Genomic DNA, 21,316 nt, shown 5'->3' with positions numbered 1-21,316 from the left:
GAGTTGATCTCCCTTTGTTATACAGCAAGTTCCCACTAGCTATCTGTTTTACAGTTGGTAGTGTATATAAGTCTATGCTACTCTCTCACTTTGTCCAGCTTCCCCTTCGCCCCCTGCCACCACAGCCCCGTGTCCTCCAGTCCATTCTCTGCATCTGCATCCTTATTCTTGCCCTGTCACTGGGTTCATCAGTACCATTTTTTTTTAATTCTGTATATATGAGTTAGCATACAATATTTGTCCTTCTCTTTCTGACTTACTTCACTCTGTATGACAGATTGTAGTTCTATCCACCTCATTACATATAGCTCCATTTCATTCCTTTTTATGGCTGAGTAATATTCCATTGTATATATGTGCCACGTCTTCTTTATCCATTCATCTATTGAAGGGCGTTTAGGTTGCTTCCATGTCCTGGCTATTGTAAGTAGTGCTGCAGTGAACATTGGGGTACACGTTTCTTTTGGATTATGGTTTTCTCTGGGTATATGCCCAGTAGTGGGATTACTGGATCATATGGTATTTCTGTCTTTAGTTTTTTAAGGAACCTCCAAACTGTTTTCCATAGTGGCTGTACCAACTTACATTCCCACCAACAGTGCAGGAGAGTTCCCTTTTCTCCACACCCTCTCCAACATTTATTGTTTCTAGATGTTTAGATGATGGCCATTCTGACCAGTGTGAGGTGATACCTCACTGCAGCTTTGACTTGCATTTCTCTAATGATGAGTGATGTTGAGCATCTTTTCATGTGTTTCCTGGCCATCTGTATGTCTTCTTTGGAGAAATGTCTATTTAGGTCTTCCGCCCATTTGTGGATTGGGTTATTTGCTTTTTTGATATTAAGCTTCATGAGCTGCTTGTATATTTCGGAGATTAATCCTTTGTCCATTGCTTCGTTGGCAAGTATTTTCTCCCATTCTGAGGGTTGCCTTCTTGTCTTGTTGATGGTTTCTTTTGCTGTGCAAAAGCTTTTAAGTTTCAGTAGGTCCCATTTGTTTATTCTTGATTTTATTTCCATTATTCTAGGAGGTGGGTCCAAAAGGATCTTGCTTTGATGTATGTCATAGAGTGTTCTGCCTATGTTTTCCTCTAGGAGTTTTATAGTGTCTGGCCTTACATTTAGGTCTTTAATCCACTTTGAGTTTATTTTTGTGTATGGTGTTAAGAAGTGTTTTAATTTCATTCTTTTACATGTTGCTGTCCAATTTTCCAACACCACTTCTTGAAGAGGCTGTCTTTGTTCCATTGTATATTCTTGCCTCCTTTGTCAAAGATAAGGTACCCATATGTGCTTGGGTTTACCTCTGGGTTCTCTATTCTATTCCATTGATATTCCTTTCTATTTTCCCCACGAATAATTTTTAAAGAAAAAAAGTAGTACTCAACAAAAAATAAACAAGCACAAACAAAGAAAACAAGCCTCAGTGTACAGGAGCCAAAAGAGAAAAAGATGTAGCTCTCTATATATTCAGATACTATAAAAATCACACACAGGTTACAGAACTGCTCTGCAAAACTTAAAGGAATAAAAGAAAGTTTGAATATATCTGCAGCGAAGAGAAACTATAAAAAGTGACAACAGATTTTTTAAAGAATTAAGCCAAACTAAAATCTTTCAGATTGCATTAGAGATAAAGATAACAACATCAGGAGAGGTTAAGGGATAGGTATGATGAAAAGAGAAGGCCTAAGCCACATTTAAAGGTAGTTTTAGAAGAAGAGAGAATGAATAAGGCAGAGGTAATATTTTAATAGCAATGAGCTGATAATTTCCCAGAATTGATGAAAAACACTCCACTGATTCAGAAACCTAAAAATTCTCAAGTAATATAAATAAAAAGAAGTGCGCATCTTCACAGTATAGTAAAAATGCAGAACACCAAAGATAAAAAGAATGCATCCAGAGAAAAGAGATTTCAAAGCAGTTAAAAATGACAGACAACTTTACAAGAATAAAAATGGAAGCCATAGACAATGGAAGAAAAATTTTGAACCCAGAATTCTATAGAGAAAAATCATTTAAGAGTGAATCAAACAAAAGCTGATAGAGTAATCTAAGTGCTGGCAACCAGTAAACCTTCTCTAAAGTATATTTGCAAAGATGTACTTGAGGTAGAAAGGTATCTCTCAGAAAGTCTAAGATGATGGCATAAGAAATAAAGAGGAAGAAAGTGGGAAATATGAAGATAAACCATAATAAACACTGACTGGATAAAACAGTAAGTACTTCATGGAGATTAAAAAAAGAAGATAATTTAAATACATGAAAACAATGCAAAAAGTCTGTAGAGTATTAAATGGAATTTAAGTGTTCTAAGGTAACTTCTGGCAAACTAGAGCCAAATCCTGCCTGTTGCCTAATTTTATAAACAAATTTTGCTGGAATACAGCCCTGTACATTTGTTTATGTACTATTCATGGCTGCTCATTTGCTACAGTGGCAGAGTTGAGTAGCTGTGACGGGAACCATAAGCTCTAGAAAAAAGATTTACATGAGGAGTTTGGCAACTCCTGTTCTAAGGTCATTGCATTGTCTAAGCACAGGGTTAAGGTACTGATTAACTTCAGATACTGGTAAATGAAGTATGCATGTAATATTTGGGCTAACCCATGAAAGAATAGAAAAAGGATGCATAACTTCTAACTGATAGAAAAATTCAAAGGACAAAAAATTTCTCAGTCCAAAAGACAAGAAGAAAAACAAAAACAAACAACAAAACAAAGCAAGTGCTCTTAGAGGAAAACATAGGAGAAAAGCTATGACATACATCAAAGCAAGATCCTTTTGGACCCACCTCCTAGAATAATGGAAATAAAATAAAAAACAAACAAATGGGACCTATTGAAACTTAAAAGCTTTTGCACAGCAAAAGAAACCATCAACAAGACAAGAAGGCAACCCTCAGAATGGGAGAAAATACTTGCCAACGAAGCAATGGACAAAGGATTAATCTCCGAAATATACAAGCAGCTCATGAAGCTTAATATCAAAAAAGCAAATAACCCAATCCACAAATGGGCGGAAGACCTAAATAGACATTTCTCCAAAGAAGACATACAGATGGCCAGGAAACACATGAAAAGATGCTCAACATCACTCATCATTAGAGAAATGCAAGTCAAAGCCGCAGTGAGGTATCACCTCACACTGGTCAGAATGGCCATCATCCAAACATCTAGAAACAATAAATGTTGGAGAGGGTGTGGAGAAAAGGGAACTCTCCTGCACTGTTGGTGGGAATGTAAGTTGGTACAGCCACTATGGAAAACAGTTTGGAGGTTCCTTAAAAAACTAAAGACAGAAATACCATATGATCCAGTAATCCCACTACTGGGCATATACCCAGAGAAAACCATAATCCAAAAGAAACGTGTACCCCAATGTTCACTGCAGCACTACTTACAATAGCCAGGACATGGAAGCAACCTAAACGCCCTTCAATAGATGAATGGATAAAGAAGACGTGGCACATATATACAATGGAATATTACTCAGCCATAAAAAGGAATGAAATGGAGCTATATGTAATGAGGTGGATAGACCTAGAGTGTGTCATACAGAGTGAAATGAGCCAGAAAGAGAGAAACAAATACTGTATGCTAACTCATATATACGGAATCTGAAAAAAAAAAAAGCAGTGATGAACCCAGTGACAGGGCAAGAATAAGGATGCAGATGCAGAGAATGGACTGGAGGACACGGGGCTGTGGTGGCAGGGGGCGAAGGGGAAGCTGGGATGAAGTGAGACAGCAGCATAGACATATATACACTACCAACTGTAAAACAGATAGCTAGTGGGAACTTGCTGTATAACAAAGGGAGATCAACTCGATGATGGGTGATGCTTTGGAGGGCCGGGACAGGGAGGGTGGGGAGGAGTCGTGGGAGGGAGGGGATATGGGGATATGTGTATAAATACAGCTGATTCACTTTGCTGTACCTCAGAAGCTGGTACAAGAGTGTAAAGCAATTATATGCCAATGAAGAGCTTAAAAAAAAAAAAAAAGACAGAGAAAACCTGAACAGTTCCATATATGGTAAAGAATAAACTTCAGGAGCCCTTTAATAAATTTTACCAAATTCCCAAGGAAGAAATAATCCCAATGTTAGTTAATGCATGCAGGAACAAAATGGGAACATTCCCAAACAATTTTATGAAACTAGAATCACACTGATATAGAAACCTAAGAATACCAAAAAGGAAAATTAGAAGTCATCTGACTCATGAACAGAAATGCAAAGTGCATGAATGGATAATATGTACACATACAGAATACAACTGAATTTTTGTAAAGTTAAAAAAGCATGATACAATAATAATACATCATACAAGTTTAGCTTAAAATAGAAAATTGATTAAAATACTGTTATTAATATTCTTACTACAATATTATATGTTAAAAGACTAAATAATGAAATACAGAAAAAGCATTTGATACAATATAACCATCATTCATGTTAACATCTGTTAGCAAACTCGGAATAGAACTTCTTTAATCTAGATATCAAACTATATTTACAAAAAATTTAAAAGCAAACATCATGGTGAAATCTTGAAAGTTTTCCCTTTATGATCAGGAGTTATGAAACAAAGATGCAGAAAAGAGTTAATATATCGGGCCCGAGACTATTATCCTTTGAAACTTTTGTTGGCAAGGTTGGCTCTTGGCTGGTGTCTGGGAATTTGACTGACTGGTAAATGGACCCTACAGTAACATAAAACTTTTTCTAAAATGATAAGAGTGGTTCACTGTGCTGAAATTGTACACAAATGTGGTTTTATCTGCTTCCCTTCTGGCAAGTGCTAGGCCGAGAGTGCTTCTGCAATTGGCCCCCAATAAAAACCTTGGGGCAAGAGCTTCCTAGGTGGCGCAGTGGTTGAGAATCTGCCTGCCAATGCAGGGGACACGGGTTCGATCCCTGCTCCAGGAAGATCCCACATGCCAAGGAGAAACTAAGCCTGTGCACCACAACTGTTCAGCCTGTGCTCATAGAGCCCGTGAGCCACAACTATTGAGCCCATGTGCCGCAACTACCGAATCCCATGCACCTAGAGCCCGTGCTCCGCAACAAGAGAAGCCATGGCAATGAGCAGGCCGCACACCACAACGAAAGGCAGACCCCGCTCACCGAAACTAAAGAAACCCCGCACGCAGCAACGAAGACCCAACACAGCCAAAAAATAAATAAATTAAAAAAAGGGAAATACTAAAAGATATATATTAAAAACAAACAAAAAACCTTGGGGCAGTGGATTTCCCTGGTAGACGATAACTTCAAACGTTAGTTATCACAACCCACTGCCCGAGGAATTAACTGTGTACAATGTGACTCCAATAGGAGAGGACTTTGGGAAGCTTGTGGCTGGATTCCTACAGACTTTGCCCCATACACTTTTTCCTTTTACTAATTTTGCTTTTATCCTTTCACTGTAATAAATTTTAGCCATGAATACAATTGTATGTTGCATCCGCTGAATCCTTCCAGCAAATCATCAAACCTAGGGGTGGACTTCGACTTACAACATAAATATCTACTATCATCACTACTATTTGACATTATTGGAAGTCCTAGCTACTCCAGTAAGGCAAGAAAAAGAGATAAAAGAATAAGGACAGAAAGACAGAAACAAATTGTGATGAACTGTTTATAGAGAAAATCTCAAAGAATCGATAGACAAGGTATTGGGATAGATTTTAATATGGTTACTACTATAAAACAGAAAACAACAAATCTCATTCCTAAATACCACCAAAGAGATAATAAAAAATTAAAAAGAAATTACTATTTAAAATAGTAGGAAAAAATAAAATGCCCAATAATAAGTTAAACAAAAATGGGCAAGACCTTCACTAAGAAAATTATAGAGATGTTAAAGAACCAAATAAATGCAGAGATACAACAGTCAAGGATTTAAACAATCAATGCTGTGATATCTGATCACTCAAGTAACTTTACAAGATAAATGTAACCCCTAACGAAATTCCCAGGTGGGGAAGGCAGGACTGTAGAATCAATAAGCTGATTTTTCATATTTGTATAAAATTACAAAGAACCATAGCCATATTCTATAAAATACTCTAGAAAATATTCTAGAAAAATGGCTATGCTCTAAAAAATGAACAAGTGGGAGGACGTACTCTTTCAGCAAATTTCAGTAAAAGACCTCAACAGTTGAGAGTATTGAGTGTTGGTGTGGATAGATAAGAGGACCAACAGAATGAACAGACAGGCCAGAAACTGACGCAAGCATATACAGACGCTTGGTATATGACAAAGATGGTCCTGCTGAGCAGTAGGGAATAAATGGTGCTAGAAAAAGTAGATTATCCATGTGGAAATTTAAATAGGACCTCCACTTCACATGACAAAAATCAATTCCACGTTTATAGACATTAATGGGAGATGCAATACTATAAAGCTTTTGGAAAATAGTTACAGGAGAATAGTTTCATAATCTTAAGTTAGGGAAGGATTTCTTTATAAACACACAAAACTATTAACTATAAAGGAAACATATGACAATTTTTACCATATTAAAATTAAGGGGACTTCCTAGGTGGCGCAGTGGGTAAGAATCCACCTGCCAATGCAGGGGACACAGGTTCGATCCCTGACCCAGGAAGATATCACATGCCGCGGAGCAACTAAGCCCGTGAGCCACAACTATTGAGCCTGCGCTCTAGAGCCCATGAGCCACAACTATTGAGCCCATGTGCCGCAACTAGCCCACGCACCTAGAGCCTGTGCTCTGCAACAAGAGACGCTACCGCAATGAGCAGCCCGCGCACCACATGAAGAGCAGCCCCCGATCGCCACAGCTAGAGAAAGCCCGTGTGCAGCAACGAAGACCCAACACAGCCAATAAATAAATAAATAAATAAATTTATGAAAAAAAAAAATTAAGAACATTTGTTTACCATAAGACACTAAAGTGAGTAAAAAAACAAGCTGCAGAATGAAAGAAGGAATTTATAACACATACAACCAACTATGAACTAGCATCTAAAAACACAAAAAATTACTATAAACCAGTAAGAAAAAACAATTGACCAATGAAAAGATGAGCAAAACACTTAACAGGCATACCACAAAGGAGAATACCCAAACAGCCAATAACATATTGTAAAAGTGCTCAATCTCATTAAGAATCAGACAACTGCAAATTAAAAATCATAATAAAATAACAACAGCCAAAATTCAAAAACTCTGACCAAGTCAAGCATTGGAAAGGATGTGACAATAGGTATACTTAAACACTACTGTGAGTATAAACTGGTATCACCACTTTGGCAAATGTTTTGGTAACATATAGTCAAATTGAAGATATGCACACCCCACAACAAAGCAATTCCACTTCTAGGTATAAACCCTAGAGAAACATATGTATAAGCAAATCACAATTCCTAAACAAAAGTGTTCACCATAGCACCGTTCCTAAAATTTAGAAAACCCAGAGTCCATTTATTACAGAAAATGTAGAAATTAGAATGGTTCAGGAAAGGGCATAAGCTGGTGGCAGGAACTTTTGAGAAGCTGATAATGTTCTAATTCTAGACCTAGGTGTTAGTTAAATGGATGGTCACTCCAAAATTATTCATTAAATGGTGTATTTCTACCTTAGGCTTTTTTATATGCATGCCATATTTCACAAAAAGAAAAAATTTAAAAAGAAATTTATCTTTTAAGTAGAATTTAATTGTCTAATTAAGCTTAAGGAAAAAAAAAGACGATGCATGGTAATTTGTCTTTCAGATATGTGTAATGTCTATACCAATAATACCAATAAAATAAACTGTTTAAAAGGTATTAAAATTCCGCAACTCCAATACCAAAATGGTATTGAAAAATGAACACAATTCCATGATGTGATTTAACATTACCAAAGAAATCTCAGAATAGCAGTTGCAAAATATTTCAAATATGTAAGCTTTTAATTTTGCACAGTGCCTAAGGAATGAAAAAGGGATGAAAGAGTTTGAAAATTAAGTATATTAAAACAGCAAGTCCTGTTAGCTCGTCCTCCAAAATTCAAATCCAATCACTTTCCAATAATTTTAACAGCATCATCTCTGACTGGAACCACAATAGCCTTGTAACTGGTCTCCCAGCTTCTAATCTTCCACTCTTGCCTACTCAAGTCCACTTTCCAGAGAGCAGCAAAAGTGATCTTTCAAAAAGGAAACATGCTCAATATATCCTCCCATTGGTTCCATTTTTACTTTGAATACATTAGGAGCCATCACTAGTTTCTTTAACCTCACGTTCACATGTTCCTCATGCAACTACGCTTCAGTCACCTTGCCCCTATTTTAACTCCTCAAACACACTAACTTTACCCCTGACTCATTCTTTACTTTTGCTTTTGTTTCTAACTGGAAAGTCTTCCTCCAAACGTTCACATGACTGCCTCATTTTCATCATTCAGATCACTCCTTAAATGTCTCCTCTCAGAGAAGCATCTCCTGACTACTTGCACGGAAAATAGTACCCTCACAACCCCTTCCCCCGGCAAACAAACACAGTTTTCATTTTCTTTAATTTCTTGTGTCTTATCTTCCACATGCACTTAACTCTATCTGAAATTATATTTGTTCCTCTACTCATTTCCTGTCTCTCCCGCTACAACATAAGCTCCATGAGGGGAAAGACTTTGTTTTGGTCACCGCTGTGTATCTAGTAAATGGAACAGCCCTGGATCATAGCAGCCATTTAATATATTTGAAGGGGGAAAAAAAAGAATTTAATCAATTAGAAGAAATTCTAACTGGAAGGGATCAGAAAAAATACTTACATGTTTATTGCTTATTGGTCTTTTCAAGAAAGCATCTCTAGATATATAGTCTGCTGTTCTTGCCACATCTTCCAAAAGTCGATAATCTACAAATTACAAAATAGAAAAATAAACATATTATATATGCCAATGGCCAGGAAGCATCAATCTGCTATGCATAAGATGGCTTACCACTTAGGAGATTCATTTCAGTAAACTGTTGTATTGAAACATATGCAGTTTTATCTCGAACTCCATTACATGTCAGTTCTGCTTTGTGTTTCTTTACACATGGCAAACTGAAAAGACAAAGAGGTACTTTTATACTTTGAGGTAAAAAGGGTACAGGCAGAGATAATAGGGTAGGAAATGACATACATACCTGCAGGAATATCGCATACAACGTGGACATCTGTACTTTGCTTCTTCTGTACCACAAGTTTCACACCTACAAAAAGCCCATGTAAAACTTTAATAAATTATTAATTTTACATGTTTATTTATAAACTTAATGCCGAGTCAATTACTCATCACAATCAATTTACAGCCATAATCACAGTGAATAAAGTAGATGCAAGTAACCCTTATGACATACTTGATAGCTGTCAAACATCGTTAGCAAATTCTCTTCTAGGAAATAGTCTCTAAATGACAACTACATTTACAATGTTGTTAATGATATGCAACTCAAGAAAACGTACTAAATTAAAAAAAAATCTCATTTTGATTTCCTTTTCTACTATAATCAGAGGATGAGACCATTCACTGATATTTTAACTTGTAATCCCTGATACTGTTAATGACTGTGTGTGTGCACATACTCGTAAGTCCAATCCATGAGCTATGTTTAGATATCTTAAAGGCAGACACACCAGAAAAAGATATAAGACCCAGGCAAATTTAGAGAGTAGCAGTTGCATCTTCCTTCCTCAACTCCTCATCCAACCTAGAACAGGCATCAAAATAATCTAGAAATGCTATTACCCATCATCTGTCTTCAATTTCTCTTTTAGTATCTTGGGATACTGACAATCAAACTATAGCTACTTCTATTTTACTCACTAGATTCGAGACAGTAATAGTCCCAAGAATCTGGCTACTCTTACTTCCTATGCCACTATATGATCACACTATAAAGAAATTAAATCGAAAGCAATAAATATTCATAGTACCCACAGAGAAACTAGACAGGTGAGTTCAAGTGTATTTCGTCTAATTTTAACTTACTCCACTTTGTCCTTATTGATTTTATCAGACTCTTCCTCACACCTAGCCTCTCTCAAAGGAATACTGAGCCAAGAGCATATTAAGTCAAGCCAGATTCTGGTCCAAGGGTTTTCTGCTGCAAGAATTTTCACTTCCTAACTTGGCTACTGGACACTAGTACCAACCTCACGTAGTTTCACTGAATTTATGGTCATCTGACAAAACTCTCTCTTCCCAATCGCACCCCGCGCCCCCAATCACTCAGGCTCCAGGGACCTAAACTGGCCCTTAATATTTCATTATTCCACACCCTATTGGTAGTGTAATTTCTTTCAATCTAGACAACAGAGGACTCCACAGCTTTATTCCCTCAATGGATTCCTCCTTGCCCTACCTTGACATGGCCAGTTTCCGCTTGGAGCCCACTGCGGGATTTATCTGAGGCTCTTCTTTTACCTTTGTATCATCCATCACTTCTTCTTTAGGGAAATACTTCTCTTCTTTTACACACACTTCATCCATTATTTCCTCCTTTTTTACGTTCTGGTCAAGAAACATCTCCTCCCGTTTAATCTGCAAGCTATCTTTCTTCTCTTCCTTCACTTCTAGCCAGTCCATTACTTCTTCCTTCACCTTCACTTTCTCTTCCTTTACTTCTGATTCTCCCACCTTCTCTTCTTTTACTATCAAACTACTATCCATCTCCTGCTTCACCTCCAATGTGCCTGGTTTTTCCTCTTTCACCTCTGGCCCATCCTCCACCTCCTGCTTTACCCATTGGTCATTCAGCATACCTTCTTCCATTTCTGACCAGTCCATTACTTCTTGCTTCACAACCGCTAGGTCTACTCGCATCTCCTCTGCTCTTGGTCCGCTTCCTTCTTCCCCTTCCCCTGTCTTTCCCATTCCGGTCAGTTCATTCCCCGCCTCTCCACCGCCGGCCTCCACCGTCCCTACTGTGCCCCTGACTCTCTCTGCATCTGACTCCAGACTTAGCCGCGCCCCTTCAGCTCCACTCTGGAGACCTCCTCCCGACGTCTCTTCATTTTCAGCAGCAAAATCCATCAGTTCAAGATCCCTGACCTCCGTTGCCACTCGGTCCTTCAACGTCTGGTCCACGCCAAAAGGAATGAGTTACTGGCCGCAACACCGACAGCAGCCCACGTGTGGATCCGAGAAGTAGCAAGCAAAGAATGCCGGCCCCGCGAGTCTTTCCAAACAGTCGTAAAGCAACCCTTCCGCGCCTTGCCACTTCACGACTCGTGGAGCTCTTTACGGCTCTGCGGCAGCCAGACTCTGATCCTCCGGAAAATCCTCTTGAGGCCACGCCCACTGTGGTCCCGCCTTCTGGGCGGGGTTTCGCCAAACCCTTCCCTTGCGTAGGCCGCGCCTTCTGCACGTGGCCTCAAGCTATCGCGTAAAGAGAACAGAGGAGCTACGCGCGCGGGAGGGAAGCGAAGTACTCACAGCCTTGGAACGGGAAGACCCGCCCTAATCTGTTCTAAACCTGTGTGAAAATGAAAGATACACCTAATATCACGCCTCTCCATGCTTCAGTTTCTTCAGCAGTACTCCAGAGACGATGGTATTAGAAATCTTTTAGTTTATTTTGATGATTGTGTAATCATGGGTGGAAATGAGCTAGCAGTGATGAAACAAACAACACATGGTCGCTATTGTTACTGGGAATCCTGATCGATTTCAGGTAGGGAAGAGGGCATTAACTTTTGTTCTTTAAATTCTTTGTCAGTGACGGCAGGCATCAGCCAGTTCTCCATGTACAGCGTCCTACACGATTCTCTTTAGAACGTATGTATCAGTATATATCTCTCTCACATGTTTAAAGACCGGGCCAAAAATTCAGTCCCCAGGACTAGAACATCTAAAACACACACACACACACACACACACAAACAAAACCAAAAAATATCCTGGCATCTGTTTCAGTTACTTTTATACATTATTATTACATAGTGGGCATTAGGCATTTTCACCTGATTTTTACATAATGTCTATAAGATACATATTTTTCTCTCTGCATAAGGAATCTTCAAAGAAATGGATTTTTAGCTGTGGACTGCTTTGTGCCACTCCCTCAAATCCTGTAATGGTTTGCAGGGCATTTAGCTGTTATCGCTCATTCACATGTTGATCAGGGAATGGGAATTTTGAATGAGCAGAATGAAGGAATTTTGAAACTTTTGTGGGGGCTCCACTGGTTCATTAGCACTGGGAGAAACATTGAAGTAAGTTGGGGAAGTTTTGTAAGATTTTCTTATGGTTTAAGAGGAAGAGGCTTCCAAAGGAGTCACATGGACAGTGTTTTTCCCAGATACTTGGAGGGGCCAGCTGCCCGTGGAGTCGGAGAGTCTGACTGGTAACCCTGTTAACGACCACGGTTCTTGGGACTCCTTAATCAATAGAAACAGGTAAGAGGCCAGACAAGAAAATCATGCAAGGCTTTATTGGGACTAGCGCTGTAGCACAAGGGAGCAATAAAACAAATAACAGTTGGTCGTGGTCTGGGTGGGGGAGGGGGCAGGGGCGAGCTGGTTCCTTACATGGGGTAAGGGTAGGGATGGGTCCGGGCTGGGCCTGAGGGGTGGCTTAGGTGGTCTGTCTACACCCTTGGTGGTGCTGTGTGCAGGGTGTGTGCTCAGTACTTTGTTTTTGCTCCAGACTCCTCAGAAGTGGCAGTTGGGTTTTTGGTCTTTTTGTATCTTGTTCATAATTAGCCTCAACTGCACCTGCAGTTATTTTTAGTCTCTCATAGTTTCTTTGTATTTTGTTACTCCAGGAGACTTTTGTCCAGGTGCAAGCACTGCAGCAAAAGGGTCCCAAGTCCCGAGTCCCAGCCTGTCTCAGATTTGTAGGCCAGATTACATGTTTATACTAGGAATAGGGGCTAGATGACCGAAAGAATCCACATGGCCTTGCTAAAGACAAGATTTAGGGGATGAGAGTAAGAGGAGGAAGTGTTTATCCTCAAGAGAGTAAAACCATATGGGTTTACATTTAAGATCACAGAGAAAGTTGTGAAACTACAAATCATACACCAGAAGCAAAAACACTTTGGAGTATTTTGGATATTTGTCATTTTTCTACATTTGTTCTTGTAATCTGTGTGTTTTTTTTTTTTCACAGTCACTGGAGGGAAAGTCATTAAACTAGGAAGGATTCTTGAGAGCATCACAACTAATCACTTACCTAAGTTAAACAATCAGCACTGTAGCACTGTAGTTTTAATAGAGGTATCTGAGGTTGTGGTAATATTGTTAAATGGCAGTTTTTAAGGAAAAGGGAGACTTGAGTGGCTGTGGAGGAGAGAACTTTGGGTAGTTGGAGTACAGAGCAAGTGTACTACCTGCAAGGATGGACATAGCAGGGAAAGGTGAGGAAGAAGTTATTTGTGGGGTTGTCATTGAATTCCTATCCAGTTCCTCAAACCCTTTTCCCTCCTTTTTCTACCTCAAAGGAGTAGAGGGACAAGCCCTGCTCCTTCAGTTTAGGATCAAACCTTCAAGCTGTCCCCTGTCATCTGTTTCCCATCCCTGCACCAGACATCATGGTGCAGTTCTTCTACCCACTTTGGGAGCTAGCCTTCTGCTGAAATCATAGTTGAGTTCAATTTAACAGCTAAAAAAGCTGGGAATACTTTCTAGGGAAGCATTTTAGCTAAGACTGAAATACCATGAGAGAATGTGTATTAGGAATGTTTAAAACGATTTTAGTGGCTCAGCAGGTGCTCTGCATAATCAACTGTCTGGTTGACCATAGAGTGAAGATTAGGAGGGCCTTTCCTGACCACTCAGTGGACAGGTAAGAAAATGAAGACCCAGAGAAATAAAATGATTTGCTCAGGATTTTGAGTGTATTTGGGCAAAGCCTTTTGTTTGCACCTGAGCCTGGTTAAGATAAAGGCTGGGAAGTGGAAGGAAGTGCAGCGGTGTCCACTTAAGAGGCAGGAACCATAAAGCCCAGAAGCCTGAGTTTTATCTTGTGGGTATGTGTTGTGATGTGTTGCAGGTTGGGTTACTGAGAAACAGATGCCGATAGGAGTTTTTAGGGTTCTGTGCCTGCAAAAGGAAGCAGGAGAAAGCAGGTTTGGTCAAAGAGAGAATTTAAGTTGTACTGCAGGTCTGACAAATCCTTGGCCAGCCTGCTCAGTAGCTCTGGAGAAAGCATTTTATTTTTGAGTGTCCCCCATCAGGCAGAACTGCTCCATACTTTATATCTTACCCCACTCAGTCACCCAGTGCAGGCTGCCCCAGAAAGGGTGTGATCTTGGGCAATAGGCTTCTCTGCAGCTGGAGCTGACAGCTGGAGGCTGATGCCTGCACTTCTTGTGGCTGGGTATCAAGTTCTTTGAAGGGGGATCTGGGTGGCACCTCTTCATGGCTCCCACAGTGTGAATGTGTGTTCGTCTTGGTGGCCACAGGGCCTTTTGTCACTGAATCTGCTTCGCTCTTTTTTTGAAGGCCAGTTGTTTCTCTCCTCCGTGTAACTTGTTAAAAAATACAGCTACTCCACAACTCTCAGGTTTATATATCTTCAGTGCATGCAGTCATGGAAACTCATTGTCTAATTCCAAACATCTGGGGAAAAGAGTCTGATTGGATCAGCAAAGTAAGGGAGGTAGGCTCTCTTAGTGTAAACCTGGTTGTGGAGTTGTGAGGGAAAACCAATTTGATTGAGCAGTGTTCTCTGATGACAGTGGGAAAGTACTGGGTTTAAATCTCCTAGTTACATGCTGCTAGCTACTGGTAGCCACTAGCTGTGTGACCACTCCGAGTCTCAATTAGTTGCTTCATCTGTAAAATGGAGATAGTTATACCTATTTCACAGAGCTGTTTTGAGAATTAGATGAGAAAATATATGTGAGCTTTTAAACAGAAAAGTGTTCTGTAATTATAAGTATTATTTTCCTTATACTAGTAGTAATTTTGAAAGCCCCACTGATGATAGCTTACTTGTTTTATCTTCAAACTGGGGGACAGAGCTGAGATAATCACATTCCCCAGTTCTTGGCACATTCTTGTCATGTGCGACAACCCTCTCTTTAATGTTTTGGCCATTTGTACATCTCCACTATCATTACCCTCCCCCTCACTCTCATGCATCTGATGTGGTTCCTTATATAAACTCATGTCTTTGTGAAATACATAGTATTGTTTTCTTGTGTGCTATTTTTAACAGCTTCACTGAGGTATAATTCAGATAAGAATTAAAATTTACTATTATAAATTTACCATTCAGTAACTTTATAGAGTTGTGCAACCATCATTACATTCCAGTTTTAGAACATTTCCATCTTCCCCCCAAATGCCATAGTTTCCATTTGCAGTAAATCCCTGTTCCCAGCCCCAGGTCCAGGCAGCCATTGATCTGTTTTCTATCTCTATAGACTTGCCTTTCTTGGAAGTTTCTTTCTTTGTATTTTTTTCTGGCCACACTGCACGGGTTGTGGACTTTTAGTTCCCCGACCCAGGGATCCAGCCTGGGCCCTTGGCAGTGAGATCGTGGACTCCTAATCACTAGACCACCAGGGAATTCCTAGAAGTTTCATATGAAATGATAATATGTGGTCTTTTGAGTTTGGCTTCTTTCATTTAGCATAAAAATTTTGAGGCTTATCCATGTTGTAGCATGTATCAGTAGTTTGTTCCTTTTTATTGCCAAATGATATTCTGTTGCATGGATATATCACATTTTGTTCATTTCTTTACAAGTTGATGGACATTTGGATTGTTTCCAGGTTTGGTATTATGACAAATTCTGCTTCCACATTCACATATAAGTCTTTGTGGATACATATATTTTCATTTCCCTTAAGTAGATAGGTACCTGGGAGTGGAATTTCTGGGCCATGTGGAAAGTTTATGTTTAATTTTTTGAGAAATGGTCAAATTGTTTTCCAAAGTAGCTATGCTGTTTTACATTCCCAGTGGCAACATATTAGGGTTCCAGTTTCTCTGCATCCTTGCCCAAACTTGGTACAGTCAATATGATTATAGTGGTATCTCACTGTGAATTTTTCTTTTCTTTTTTGCTTTGCATATGCTGTTATTTTTTTTGTTGTTGGTGTTAATTTTTATTGAAGTCTAGTTGCTTTACAATGTGTTAGTTTTTGTTTTACAGCAAAGTGAATCAGCTATACATATACATACATTCCCTCTTTTTGGGATTTCCTTCCCATTTAGGTTACCACAGAGCATTAAGTAGAGTTCCCCGTGCTATACAGTAGGTTCTCATTAGTTACCTATTTTATATATAGTAGTTTAAATATGTCAGTCCCATTCTCCCAGTTCATCCCACCTACCTGATCCCCCACCCCACCCTGTATCCATACACCCATTCTCTGTCTGTATTTCTGCTTTGCAAATAAGTTCATCGGTGTCATTTTTCTAGATTCCACAAAAAAGTGATATTATACGACATTTGTTTTTCTGTTTCTGACTCACTTCACTCTGTGTGACAGTGTCTAGGTCCATCCACATCTCTGCAAATTGCACAGTTTTGTTCCTTTTTTATGGCTGAGTAATATTGCATTGTATATATGTACCACGTCTTCTTTATCCATTCTGTTGATGGACAAGCAACCTAAGTTGCTTCCATATCCAGGTTATTGTAAATAGTGCTGTGAACATTGAGGGTGCATATATCTTTTTGAATTATGGTTTCGTCTGGATATATGCCCAGGTCATCGTGAATTTAACTTGTATTTTCTTAATGACTAGTAATGATGTTGAGTATCTTTTCATGTGCTTACTGGTCATTTGTATGTGAAATGCTTATTAGTGAAATGTTTATTTAAATATTTTGCCTATTTTTTTCTTATGTTAGCTTTTACTGTTTAAATTTAAAAAATTAAAAAAAACTTTTAATACAATTTTGAAAGGTTACTTTCCATTTAGTTGTTAGAAAGTATTGGCTGTATTCCTTGTGTTGTGTAATACATCCTTGAGCCTACCTTACAATCAACAGTTTGTACCTCCCACTCCCCCACTCTTATATTGCCCCTCCTCCCCCCCCCCAGTGGTTACGAGTAGTTTGTTCTGTGTATCCATGAGTTTGCTTCTTTTTTGTTATATAATGTGGGATGGGCACACAGCTATTAGCGTGCAGCCATTAGCATGCAAACATTAGCACCTGACCATTAGCACTTGGTGGTTAGAGGTCCCACTCTGCCAACAGTCTGCTTGCAGTGGTCCTCGGGACAGAGAGCGTGGTGAGAGGCAGATCTCGGCCTTCTCCCTGGTGAGTGAGCTGAGGGGCCAGGGACAGGCTGAGGGCTGTGTCCTGCAGAGCTCCAGAGCCCTCACCATGGCCACCTTGAAGCAGCAGTGAACCTCTCCCCTACCCCCACCTCTGTAACCTAATGGCGGTGGCAGTACCCATGGGTCACAGTCTGGGGAGCCCAGTATCTCTTTGGGTGGCTTGAGGAGCCTGAGGGCCAGCTGGGTCCTAGGTGCCTGGCTCCCTCAGTGATGAGGTTGGGCAGGGTCTGGGGACCTGGCCCTGCGGATGCCGCCAGGAGAACCCAGACTGGGTGCTGGACAAAGGCTCCTGGGCAGGGTAACCAGCCCGCGCAGAGACCCCCCTCTCCCCCTTAGTTAGGGCCTGGACCACGGATGTCAGAAGTTGAGCCCTGGGTCCTTGCCCTTTCTTGTCCGAACAGAGAAGAACATTTGTTTTGGTGGAGGTTTACAGGAACATTGTGACCTGACCATGACCTGACCTCAAGAACAAAGGGTCTGACACCAAGAAGTTTGCAATGACTAACCATGCCCCTCCCTCACCTTTCCTATAAAAGGCTTCGCTGAAAGCTTTTGGGGAGTTTGGGGTTTTTAAGGCCTGCACCACCAGTCTCCTTGCATGGCCCTGCAATAAAACTTTCTTTGTTCCAAACTCCGACGTTTTGGTATTGTTGGACCTCACTGTGTGTTGGGCACATAGACTCATGTTCAGTAGCAATTATATTCACTAGTTTGTTCTCTTTTTTAGATTCCACTTATTCCATATAAGTGATATCATACATTATCTGTCTGACTTATTTCACTTAGCATAATGCCCTCCAAGTCTATCCATGTTCCTGCAAATGGCAAAATTTTGTTCTTTTTTATGGCTGAGTAGTATTCCATTGCATACATACTACCTCTTCCTTATCCATTCATCTATTGATGGACATTAGGTTGCTTCCATATCTTGGCAACTGTAAATAATGTTGCTATGAACATTGGGGTGCAAGTGTCTTTACAAATTAGTGTTTTTGTTTTCTTCAGATATATAGCCAGGCGTGGAATTGCTGAGTCATGGTAGTTTTAGTTTTTTGAGAAACCTCCTTACTGTTTTCCAAAGGGGCTGCTCAAATTTACATTCCTACCAACAGTGTATACGAGTTTCCTTTTCTCCACATCCTTGCCAACATTTGTCATTTGTGTTTTTGCATGTTTGTTTTTTGTTGTTTTTTAAATTGCTTAGTTTTAATTGAATGAATTCAGAATTGAGAGACTTTTCCCAAGAAAGATGTGAAACTTACACCTAAAATTGAAGACTTCTTAGAGCCTTAGAGTTATAGTTTTTCTTTTCTCATTCTCAGTCAGTCTCTCTCTCTCTGTCTCTGTCTCTCTGGTTCTGGATTTTTGACTTAAGCATTTATGCATAAAGTTTTGAGCCAGAAAAAGATAAAAACACTGTGGAGTTTTTGGAGGTCCTTAGACTGCTATAGGTTGACAGGGTCCAAAGTAGTTTTCTCTAATGAAATGGACAAAATGAGACTTCTCTTGGCTATCAGGAGGGTATGCATGGATTAAATGTGATCATAGTGTAGTAAAACTATTTATTTTTAGATACATTCATCCAAATAAATATTACCCTTCTAAGTAGTCATCTAGGAATTGCATATACGTATTTTTTTGATGCTGTTGTTTAAAGATAGGTTTTATGCTTTTTTCTTAGACTTATCTTCTGGAATAGTTTGAATCAAGCTAAAGCTTGATTCACATATTCTTTTTGATCTTTTTTTTTTTTTTTAATTTGCTTTGTGTTGGAGTATAGTTGATTTACAATGTTGTGTTAGTTTCAGGTGTACAGCAGAATTATTCAGCTGTACATATATATTCTCTTTCTCAGATTCCTTTACCATGTAGGTTATTACAGAGTATGGAGTAGAGTTCCCTGCGCTACGCAGTAGATCCTTGTTGATTATCTATTTTATATATAGTAGTGTGTATATGTTAATCCTGAACTCCTAATTTATCCCTCCCCTTTGGTAACAATAAGTTTGTTTTCTTCGTTTGTGAGTCTGTTTCTCTTTTGTAAGGAAATTATTTTGTATCATCTTTTTAGATTCTACATATAAGTCGTCTTATATGATATTTGCCTTTCTCTGTCTGACTTAAAAGACTTATACCACTTAGCATGATAATCTCTAGGTCCATCCATGTTGCTGCAAATGGCATTATTTTATTCTTTTTTATGTCTGAGTAATAGTCCATTGTATATATGTACCACTTCTTTATCCATTCCTCTGTTGATGGAGATTTAGGTTGCTTCCATGTCTTGGCTATTGTAAGTAGTGTTGCAGTGAATATTGGGGTGCATTTATCTTTTCAAAGTATGGTTTTCTCAGAGTATGTGCCCAGAAGTGGGATTGCTGGATCATATGGTAGCTCTAGTTTTAGTTTTTTAAGGAACCTCCATACTGTTCTCCATAGTGGCTGTACCAATTTACATTTCCACCAGTAGCGTAGGAGAGTTCCCTTTTCTCCACCCCCTGTCCAGCTTTTACTGCTTGTAGACTTTTTGATGATGGCCATTGTGACTGGTGTAAGGTGATACCTCACTGTAGTTTTGATTTGCATTCCTCTAATAATTAGTGATGTTGAGTATCTTGTCATCTGCTTTTTGGCTGTCTGTATGTCTTTGGACAAATGTCTATTGAGATCTTCTGCCCATTTTTTGATTGGATTGTTGGTTTTTTTGCTATTGAGCTGCCTCTGCTGTTTATATATTTTGGAGATTAATCCCTTGTCGGTTGCTTCATTTGCAAATATTTTCTCCCATTCTGTGGGTTGACTTTTTGTTTTGTTTATGGTTTCCTTTGCTGTGCAAAAGCTTTTAGATTTAATTCGGTCCCATTTGTTTATTTTTGTTTTTAGTTTTATTACTCTAGGAGGTGGATCCAAGAAGATCTTGCTGCGATTTATGTCAAAGAGTTTTCTGCCTATGTTTTCCTCTAAGAGTTTTATAGGATCCAGCCTTGTGGTTAGGTTTTTGATCCATTTTGAGTTTATTTTTGTATATGGTGTTAGAGAATGTTCTAGTTTCATTATTTTACATATGGCTGTCCAGTTTTCCCAGTACCACTTATTGAAGAGACTGTCTTTTCTCCATTGTATAGTCTTGCCTCCTTTGTTGTAAATTTATTGCCCATAGGTGTGTGGGTGTATTTCTGGGCTTTCTATCCTATTCCATTGGTCTGTGTTTCTGTTTTTGTGCCAGTACCATACTTTTTTGATAACTTTAGCTTTGTATTATAGCTGAAGTCAGGGAGCCTGATTCCTTCAGCTTCACTTTTCTTTCTCAAGATTGCTTTGGCTATTTGGGGACTTTTATGTTTCCATACCAATTAAAAAAATTTTTTCTTCTAGTTCTGTGAAAAATGCCCTTGGTAATTTGATATGTATTGCATTGAATCTGTAGATTGCCTTGGGTGGTATAGTCATTTTGACAATATGGATTCTTCTAATCCAGGAACATGGTATATCTTTCTGTCTGTTGGAGTCATCTTCACTTTCTTTCATCAGCGTCTTATAATTATCTGAGAACAGGTCTTTGTCTCCTTAGGCAGGTTTATTCCAAGTATTTTATTTCTTTTGATGCAATGGTAAATGGGATTGTTTCTTTTATTTCTTTTTCTGATCTCTTGTTAGTGTACAGGAATGCAAGAGATTTCTGTGTATTAATTTTGTAATTCTGCAACTTTACCAAATTCATTGATGAGCTATAGTAGTTTTCTGGTAGTATCTTCAGGATTTTCTGTGTATAGTATTACATCATCTGCAAACAGTGACAGTTTTACTTCTTCTTTTCCAATTTGGATTCCTTTTATTTCTTTTTTTTCTTTGATCCATGGCTAGGACTTCCAAAACTATGTTGAATAAAAGTGGCAAGAGTTAACATCCTTATCTTGTTCCTGATCTTAGAGGAAATGCTTTCAGCTTTTCACCATTGAGTATGATGTTAGCTGTAGGTTTGTCATATATGGCCTTTATTATGTGAGGTAGGTTCCCTCTGTGTCCACTTTCTGGAGAGTTTTTTTTAATCATGAA

General features: G+C 39.1%; 1 protein-coding gene across 4 annotated transcripts in view; it reads right to left on the bottom strand.

Moving 5' to 3' along the window:
* ZNHIT6 (zinc finger HIT-type containing 6) overlaps nucleotides 1–11,241 on the bottom strand; it is a 59,732-nt gene extending 48,491 nt beyond the window's left edge. For 3 of the 4 annotated variants that reach the window (XR_009049906.1, XM_057714300.1, XM_057714288.1), the window contains exons 1-4: nucleotides 10,378–11,241; nucleotides 9,160–9,225; nucleotides 8,970–9,076; nucleotides 8,799–8,884 (exon numbers count right to left, since the gene is read on the bottom strand). Coding sequence is in view for 3 of the 4 variants with exons in the window: in XM_057714300.1 (XP_057570283.1) it covers nucleotides 8,799–8,884; nucleotides 8,970–9,076; nucleotides 9,160–9,225; nucleotides 10,378–11,048 (930 nt within the window). In the remaining variant the exon portion in view is untranslated. The remainder of the gene's footprint in view (nucleotides 1–8,798; nucleotides 8,885–8,969; nucleotides 9,077–9,159; nucleotides 9,226–10,377) is intronic. The other variant, XM_057714310.1, reaches the window with a different exon arrangement.
* Nucleotides 11,242–21,316: the final 10,075 nt, after the last annotated feature.

This window comes from Hippopotamus amphibius, chromosome 1 (genome assembly GCF_030028045.1).
Source record: "Hippopotamus amphibius kiboko isolate mHipAmp2 chromosome 1, mHipAmp2.hap2, whole genome shotgun sequence".
NCBI classification, from domain to species: Eukaryota; Metazoa; Chordata; class Mammalia; order Artiodactyla; family Hippopotamidae; genus Hippopotamus; species Hippopotamus amphibius.
Note: the sequence above shows the minus strand (reverse complement) of the source record. Positions and strands in the feature narration are given on the sequence as shown.